The following is a 9666-nucleotide window of genomic DNA, read 5'->3' as shown; positions in this document are numbered from 1 at the left end:
TGCACCAGGTAATCATAAAATAACTAAAGTAATGGAAAATGGGAAGGCTAGAGGCGATCGTGAGGATGTATAGTAATGTTTTAATAAAAAGAATAAACCCAAGTTCCTGAGTAAAAGGAACCAGAGCTAGCAGGTGACCTTGAAAGGTAACGTAGGATTTTGAGAGCCATGGTTATTAAAACCCTATAAACATTTGCTTCAGTGCATGGTGAGAAAAAAAAAAAATCTTAATGCAAACCTTAGAACCAATATTTAATAACTTCCCACATAAAGACACAAACACCACCATAGAATTTATTCTCACTTTATTAACAACGTGGCTTACAATTTTTTCAAGTAAAAAGGGTTTTTCATTTAGAATAAAAATTAAAATATAACTCTGATATAGATTTTCATTTATTTACATGAAAACATATATACAGAATACAATCTTACAGCAAACCACGACATGCCCTTTGTCCTGCAAATATCTAAAGTAAAAACACCAACTTTTCCCTTTTATGCACCAAAACATACACAAGATATGAATCAAATTCCAATACAAACTATTCAAACTGGAATGCAAAGCAGTAAAAGGGCTTTCGACATTCACAACTAGGGGTAGTTTATGCTTCTAGATATCATGCTGGCTCCCATTTTGAACAACAAATGAGATGATTTTTTTTCTGTCATTTAAAAACTTTTGTCTCCGATTGCCCATCGTAAAGTGATTTTCAGCAAATGCTTGTTAGAACTTTACTTTTTCTTCAACACATCTCTTCGGTCCACACGAAGTACCCACTCTGCCTGGTGATGTAGGTCTTGACCTACTGGGACTCCCTGGTACTGTATCCTAGCCTTTTTTAAACAAAACCAAGAAAATGGAAAGTCTGCAGCTCAGGAAATTGTATTATTACTGATCATCTAAACCAGAGATTCTTTTCTTAACCAAAACCCAGGGCAGCATCATGTATCAACACTTAGAATTTTTAGGTGAATTAAGTGGGTCAAAAAGAGCACAGTTGGATCTTACCACATCGTGTTTGGGATACGTAGAAATCAACTCTAGTGATAAAAGCTATGAGAGTCACCCAACGTAAAAACTCAACTAAGTTGAAGTGAGTAAAGCAATTTCCAGAAAACTCTTTAACAGAAAAAAAAAAGTGAAGGAAAAAGAGAATCATTACAGTGTAATCGTTGCCAATAGAGCCTCCCTTGCTATTTAGTTACTGCACCAGAGAGACATGGGCAGTATGTATGTCTCCCCAATGATTACTTCTTCCTTAAAAACTACAGATACTTTAAAATTTACTATTTTTCCCTTCAAATAATTGCACGCTTAGCCACAGCTTCCTAAAGACAGAATAGTGTAGGACTTGGAGCCTAGACTCACCATCTTAACCAAAAAAGCAACAATGATGCTCAAACCACAAAGACTTAACACTACTGTTTTTATAGTTCCATCTACAGAAATAAATACAAACGGGTGTTCGACAAAAGAAGTATGAAACCCCTAACGCTTCCAAAAAGAAGGGAGAACAGCCCTTAGAAAGGGGCGTTTGGTTTAAGATAAAAGGCAAATCTCAGAACTTGCCTGATAACAACACTCAAGATTCTATGACACAAATTAAGGAAACTGAGACCAATCTTCAAAGGCTGATCAAAATCAACCTTCCAGAGACTTCAGTGTGGGGCAAAAGGGGGCAGTTTGAAAGGCCTGAGTCATTTTAATTTATTGAGGAACAAATCAAAGCAAACACAAGAAATCATCTTTCAAATATGATCAAATAAGGCAAAGCAACCTAATAGCTGTACAGCTCAAGCACGCTGAGTCAAACTTTGATCAAATGAACCTAATTTTAAAAGTGATGCATTTCTCCATGCTATGCAACTCTGTGGTGAAGCAAACTGGGTTTTTGCTGTTGCTATTTTTCTTTTTAAAGCGAAGAAGTTCTTCCGGAATGGTGGCCTTTCTACGTTTATATTTTTGTGGACAGGATATTTTCCTCACACAGGACAAAAGCAGTCAAGAGGTCAGAGGTCGATACAAGCTCCATTAGTTTTAGGGCGGGACTCAGTGATGGACTCTCAGCCTTAGAGATGAGGTGGCATTTCTGCTTTTCAAGTGATACACACTGTACATACAGACTGCAGGGTCTGCTTGGCCGGGAAGGGGTACACAGTTCTCGGGCCATTCCCAGAGGCAATGAGCAGCCCGGTGTATGCCGGACGCAGGTACACAGATCAGAGGACTCTGACCCCAGAGCACTGTCAGAGAGACAGCGGGGAGACGGGAGCATCTGGCGATGAAGAGGGGAGGGGGCATTGCCAGCTGGAGTGTTTCAACCAAGAAACGTTTATCTTAGGGGCTGGGGTGCCTTGGGGGCTACAGGTGTGAAAGCAAGTCTTCCCGCCATAAGGGACGAAGACAGAGTAACAACACTGTAAAATGTTCCTTGAAAACTGGCCCTTTCTCTAAGGCAGAAGCTGGTGAGAGGTGAATCCTACAGAGAAATGAACACCACCTGATACTCCTGCAGCCCAAGTCCTGCTGATGTGGAGAAGCACAGACCCCCATCACAGAAGTCCCCAAAGAATCTGAATCGGAGGGCAACGCTGGCAACACTCAGAGCAAAAGCATCTTCCTGCCCCTAAAATGTTTCCTGGCTCGCAGCAGGCAGGGAGATGGCATGCAGACAGCCTTTAGGACGCTTGCCCCGGAGCCGGGCGTCCTCTGCCTCGGCCACAGCCGTCTCCCCACCAGGCACACGCAGAGCGCATGTGGTTGACAGGGCGGATCCCACAAAGAGACTGAGGACAAGCAGAGTTCTGGGCATCTGGTCCCTCGGGAAGAGGATGCCTCCCCAGCAATGGTGGCCGCGTCTCCCCCGGGCTGCCGGGCAGGAGGCCTCCAGTTCCTCTGGATGGGCCCCAGGGACTCCCCCTACCCCCCCGGAGATCCACTTATTCCCATGCAGCACCCTCTCCTCTGGGCCATTCCTGGAACGGGCACGAGAAGGTGCCATTCATTCTGAAAGGAGCCTGCAGCCCTCACATCCCTTCATTCCCGTCCCACGTGCAACGGGAAGAACTCAGCTCAAAAAGGCCACAGTGAAGGATCACAAACGTGTCAGCGACGGGAAAGTGCCCCACACCATGAAAAGGATGCCCTCTCCAACTGGTTGACAGAGTTCAACTCCACGGGACTGAGCCTTTAAGGCCAAAAGCACATGGCTGAGGAGGCAGCGGTGGGGAACCAAAGAGAGAAATGGGACCGCAGGCCAGGCTGGGATCCTCACGGACGCCGCCCATCTGCACAGGCCAGGCACTGGGCCTCCCAGCAGAGGCAACCAGGCAAGTCCAGCGCCAAATGTTTAAACTTGACTTAGGATCAGCTACAGGGGTGACGACAGTCTCGACCACTAAATATATGTTTTCTCTTTTCATCAGTAACGGTGACAGAATGTTGACAAAGGTTAGCCTTAGTGATGGAGTCTCTCGAAATCTGACAGATAACCAGCCCTCATGTGGCAGGAACATGAGCCGCTCGTCAGCCAACCCAGGATATTCGGCCTGGAATTGCTGGCGCTCTCGTCAAAGAGAAGAGGTCAAGGTAATCACGCTGCTAAAGGAAGAGAAGGGCGTGCAGTACCCACTTTTCCTGGGCAACGTGGAGCCTGAGCTTCCTCACACGAGTTTAAAAAGGCATCTGGGCAACAACCAGCACAGAATACAGTGGTCCGTTTGGGCTTCAAAGAATATACTGGATCCATCCAGGGTGCACATAGACGAAGCACCTGGTACAAAAGACTAGCTGGTCCCCAGAGCCACACGTCTCTCTACAAATGACTAGATCCACTTCATGAAAACAGCCAAGAAATGTCCTAAGCAAACCAGAGCCGGAGTGAGCTGCAGGAATTACACACTCTCTTTTGCTCGCTTTGGCCAATGTGGACTCTTCCCTGACAGCAGGAGCAGGATAGGGACAGGGGCACACGTGTCCGTGCCACACGCCTACGAGTTCAAACCTGTTACTCTACCGGAAGGAGGTCCAGGGTGATTCAGAGTCAGCCCAGATGACGGGGTCAGTCAATGGCCGAGCCAGCAGAACGTGGGGCTGCCTCCAGGGCCAGGGCCCCTCATCACCCTGTGGTACAGGCGTGTGCCGGGGCAGGGGTGACTGAGCAGGGCGGGGCTTGGAGGGAACCTCCTCGGGAGACCCAGCGCAGCGCCCCTCTAAGGGAAGGAGCTGTCGGATCAACAGCCTCCCTCGGGTCTTTTCCCCGCTCTTGCTCTCTGGAATGAAGCTCTGCCTTCAATACACAATTCAAGATGCCCCAAGAGACTAGAGGAGACCCTCCCTGACCTGGTCACAGTTAAATGAGCATATCGGAGATCTCAGAGGTTCCGTACAAGGCTGCAAGCACACCTCCTCCCTGCAGGCTTCCTGGATGCCCATCTCCCTGTCATGACACCCGGCCTTCCTTCTCTGCCCAGACTTCCTGAAGTCTCCTCCGACAGGCGGAGTCCCTCATTTGCTAACTGCCATCCTGAAACATCGCCTAGAGCTGTGCGTGAGAAATGAGTCACCACCAGATCAAACTGCAGTGACAGCTACATGCGTGTCGACCTGGAAGAAGCATCTATGGACGTGCCTGGGAACAATCACTCTAAAGCCGTCTGCAAGGCCTCCTCCTGGGTCACAACCTAAAAGACATCACTTGCGCCTTAGTTTTCAAAGAAGTGTGGGCCTTGGTTTAGGAAACCTTGTTCCGAGGAAGCTGCCTGGTTTGGGGTGGGAGAAAGGCGGGGGGCGTGGTCTGCAGAGATGCACGTCCACATCTGCAGGGTACAAACTTAAATTCACACCCTCTGGGAGCCACTGCTGCGGGGCCTGGGGTGCTTTGGAAACATGGAAACCTCGAGCAGGCTGGTGGGCAGAGGAGGCCCTCGTGCTTCTCGCCTTGTGGGGACACAGCATGTGCACCGCCTCACGCATCCCGGGAAAACGGAAGTTCCAGTCCCGGAAACCTTTCGAGACACGAGACGCTGCATCACCGGGACGGCGGGTGGAGCGGGCGGGGTCAGTTGGCATACTGGGCATAGAAAGCCACCTTGACTCTCTCGATCTGATGGCACAGCTTGATGGCGGGCCCCAGCTTCAGCTCCATGCACTCCTGCACCGTGGGGAGGGTCAGCAACAGGAGCGCCTGGCCGTCGATATCCTGCCAGGAGACAAAGCCGGGTTAGAGCCCAGGCGGGACAGGGTGCACGGGGGTAGGGGGTGGGGAACACGTGAGCCACGGCGGGCTTCCTCCCGGGCCCAGGGCATGGGGGTGGCTCTCGTTCCCTCTGAGCCTGCAGAGCGCGGGCCAAGACGGCGAGTTGGCTTGATGGCTGCCTGATCTCCTGGCTAATAAAATCTTTCTGCTGAGATAACATTGGCTGCTGTGAAATTCACCAGCCTGGGCTGGAGGGGATGAAGAGCTGGACTGGGCTCTCGCTAAGCCCTTCGCCTCTTGCTGGTGAGCCCCAGGCCCCCAGATCCAGTCCTTCCTGGGCTTTGGTGTCCTCCCTCTGCTCTGCTGTGACCATCTGAGCCCTGGAAAGGGTTCTGCAGGAACAACAGAAACGTTCTCTCTTCCCTGCCAAGCCCGGACAGTTTACCATCAGAAGGGGTGAGAAGATGCCACAGCACGATCTTCCACAGAGGAGAACACGTGTACTTGGACACGTGTGTGTGTGCACGTGCACACACACACACCCCGCATCTACAACCTGTGTCACCCAGAATGAGGGGTCTGAGGTCTACTCTCTGTGCTATCTTACTTAGCCCTTCTGCATCCATACCCAGGGGTCTCCACGATGGAGATATTCACTCAATCACCGTGAAATTGCATTCACTGTAGAAAGAAAAGGGCACAAAGGCTCAGCCCCAAGCTTTACGATCACCCCAGTGGGCTTTGTCTCTTCACCAGCTTGCTTCCTGTAAGAATCGGGTTTATTTATCTAGACATCGTTTGATTGGGTTACTGAGTGTCAAGGCAACCCCTCTTCCTGTTCACCCAGGCTTCATGTTCTGGAGGAAATAAACGAGGGCCCAAGAGCCAGCAGGCCCGAGGTAATGATAAAGGTCGTGGTGGAACAGGTGCAGACACTGAAGTCGGCACACACACCAGGCTCTCTGCCACGCGGAGAAGCAGTGCCCTAGGGCTACCATGAGACACAGAGATGCAGCAGCCACACCATCGACGCAGGCACGTATCTCAGTGACCACGTGTCGGTGAGTTTCACATAGGCAGCTTTTTTTCTTAAACTAACAGTTTATTTAGCTGTCTTGAAAGCAACTAAAGCAAAAAAACCCAAAATGGGTATAACTGTTGGCCTTGCCTTCGAAGACTAATGTTAAGGATAAGCAACATTTATCATTTGATCGGTTTTGAAAGCCACCTTGATGCACTATTATCCCCTAAGACGTATGGAAGCAATAAAGAACTTAAAAAGCATCAATGCAAATGCCATTTATTATCGTTAAATTACGGACAAGCACTGGCTGTGATGTGTGCGACTATAAGCCACGTCTCAACCAAGACTCCAACTTGACCTCGTCAACCACAAAGTGAGAGCATAGCGGCCTTGAGTACACCCTGAAAGTAGGAGACAAACTCATAAAACTGTCAATGAATTTCTGATGCTATATCTTTTTTTCCCTTTACATGTGCCTTTACACCTTATTTTACATTCTTTTCACATGCTACCTATAAGACCACGAAGCAAATAATGGTACCCCGTGGCCCGGGGCCTGTTAGCTGAGTCCACTTTCAGAGCCAAATCCACATATATTCTATCGAAACTAGACCTGGAGAGTGCAGGCCAGCAACACTGGCTGGTCTAATTAAGATCACATAGCTGGTGAGAGACAGCGGTGGAACTACGATCATGGTTTTCTGAAATTAAACTTTGGGGGGAAAATTGGAGCTCAGCTCTTCACATCTGCACCAGGTTGTGATGGCTATCCTTGGGCACACAGATTAATTACAATCGAAAATCAGCCCTAAAATATTTGTATAACTCTCCACAGTCAGTTTCAGTGAAGGTGGCTGCCATATGCATGCACCACATTGAGTGGAGGATGTCACTGATTTAATCACTCAACGGGCATTTATTGAGCAACTACTAGGTGCCAGGCACTCTGAAGGCCTCTGGGTGCATCACACTGAACAAAACGAAGACTCGTGCCCTGGAGACGCCAGGAATCTTAAGGGAGGTAGACAAATAAGCAGACCCCTATGATATAGGGAACTTTATGTATGGACGTAGTGCTACGGGCCCCATCAGGCCAGGCTACAGAGCCTATCTTACAGGAGTCAAGGAAGGCTTCAGAGATTAGACGATGAGGTACTCAGACCTAGGGGACCAGTGGGAAGTATTAAGGTGAGGATGGACTCAGGGAACACAAGTGGTTCATCAGTGCATGGAATTCAAGGGGCGCGGGGAGACACTGAAGGCAGAATTGAGATGGGCCCAGACAGGAAATGGGGACTTATTCTGGAGATGTGTGGTAAGTAGTCACTGAAGGACGTTAAGCAGATAAGTGACTTTATCAGGTGTCTCTGCAATCTAATATTGGCCACAGGGTATCAGAATGAATTAGGCGGTAGGGTGGGAAAGGGATGAGAGGCTGAAGGCAAGGACCTTTATTAGGAGGTGGCAAACTGAGTCCACTGAGAGAGCACGTTGGCCAGAACTCGGATGCTTCCCGTCGGATGCGTTGAAGTTTACTGTAAAGCAGATAAACCAACCACAGAGCGGGGGGAAAAGCCTGCTACGTAAACAACTGACAAAGGACGGCAGCAGTATCCAGAATACAGAAGGAGCTACTACAAATCAATGAAAAGAAGATAAACTTTTTAAAAAAATTAGGCAAAAACCATGAGTAGGTATTTCACAGATGAAACAAAAATAGTGAAAAATTTAAGAAAAGATGCTTAACCTTCACAGGAATCAGGGAAGTGCAAATTAAGCCCACACTACAATATAATTCTATACCCACAAAAGTTAAGAAGTCTGACAATATTAAGTGTTGACACAGAAGCCTCTACGTGACGAGTAGAAAGGTACATTCATATGCTACTCTGGGAAACATTTTGGAAATCAAACAAGAGCACAATAAACACAAAATTCAGAATAGTATTAACTGCCAGTGGAAATAAAGAGGAGTGTGAGAGGGAGGACGGCCTTGGTAGATGCAGCCATGTTGCAAAGTTCCTGATTCTTCCTTGGGTTACTGGCTTTCATGGGTGTCCCTTTTCTTAATAAGCCCCATATGTACAAATAGAACATATACTCTTCTGTATGCACAAACTAGTTCTCAATAAAAGCATTTCAGTGCATCTACATCTCTGATGTGAATCGGTATTTCTCACTGGTTTTCTTTCTGAAGTGAAAGTTTCTACACTTTCCTGACACACCACAGCCAAGGAAATTCATGGATCCTAAATTCATGGATCTTAATTTTGGGGAAGGTGTTATAAGCCTTTTAAAGCTGTTTTCATGTCTTTGCCAAATATTTATTAAATTATTCATATGTCAGACCCCAAAGGAGATGTGGGACATACAAAATGAGTGAGACTTGGCTTCCTCCTTCTGCAGCTGGGGAGCAGAAACACCTGAGCAAGCAGCTACCAACGGCAAATTTGGAAAGATACCCAGAGCCAGAGATGGGCCCTGGGACACTCACCCCGGCTGGGGGAGCCAGGGTGGCCTCACGTTTAACTGTCTTGCGATAAGGCATATCAATGTGGGCATGGAGTTTTGTTTTTCCCTGCTCTATCCTCAGCACCTAGAAAAATGCCTGCCGGGCACATAACAGGTGCTCATTAAACATTTGCTGAATAAATAAATGGGAAGAATTGGCCTTGGTAAACTTAAAAGTCAACAGAAGGGTAAAAGAAAAGGGTAAAAGATGAAGAAAAGGAGGTGGAGGAGCAAGACAGGGGTGGAGATTAAGAGCCCCCAAATGGCCAATATTTTGAAATAACTATAAACACAATATAACCTTTAAAAATTGTGAATCACTAGTTGTACACCTGAAACTTATACAATATGTGCATCAACTGTACCTCAATAAAAGTTTTTTTAAATAAAGGAGAGGGTAAGAGAGAATCTGGAAGGTGGACAGAAGTGGAGGAGAAAGAATAGGGTATTCTTGGGCTACCTTAGTCTGTTCCGGCTGCTATAAAAGAACACCATGGAATGGGATGGTAGCTTATAAACAACCAACATGGATTTCTCAGAGTTCTGGAGGCTGCAAGTCTAACGTCAAGTAGATTCAGTGGGGTGTCTGATGAGGGCCTGCTTCCAGGTTCATAGACTTCTCGCTGTGTCCTCACAGCAGGGAGGAAGCTGTCTGAGGTCTCTTTGATAAGGACACTGATCCCAACGTGAGGGCCTCACCCTCACGACCTCATGACCTCCCAAAAGACTCACCTCCAAATACCATCACACTGGGGGTTAGGATTTCTACATATGGGTTTTGGAGGAGACATAGACATTCAGTCTATAGCACAGACACCACAAGCAGTGTCATGAGGCTCCTGCAGGGAGAGCTGTACCGTCTGTCGGGTGAGCTGGAATGTACCAGAACGCACCCCCCCACAGTGCTTCCTGCGAGGTGCCTCAAGCAGG

At 47.8% G+C, this 9666-nt stretch overlaps 1 protein-coding gene across 2 annotated transcripts in view; it reads right to left on the bottom strand.

The window, feature by feature from the left end:
* Positions 1-219: 219 nt before the first annotated feature.
* Positions 220-9666, bottom strand: part of SFMBT2 (Scm like with four mbt domains 2) — a 208305-nt gene continuing 198858 nt past the window's right edge. For both annotated transcript variants that reach the window (XM_082618047.1, XM_082618048.1), the window contains exon 21: positions 220-5204. In XM_082618047.1, the coding sequence (XP_082474173.1) occupies positions 5064-5204 (141 nt within the window). In that variant the 3' untranslated portion in view covers positions 220-5063. The remainder of the gene's footprint in view (positions 5205-9666) is intronic.

The sequence above is a fragment of the Mesoplodon mirus genome, assembly GCF_964341445.2.
Source record: "Mesoplodon mirus genome assembly, chromosome: 4".
In the NCBI taxonomy this organism is placed as follows: domain Eukaryota; kingdom Metazoa; phylum Chordata; class Mammalia; order Artiodactyla; family Ziphiidae; genus Mesoplodon; species Mesoplodon mirus.
This window is presented reverse-complemented; position numbering and strand designations above follow the sequence as displayed.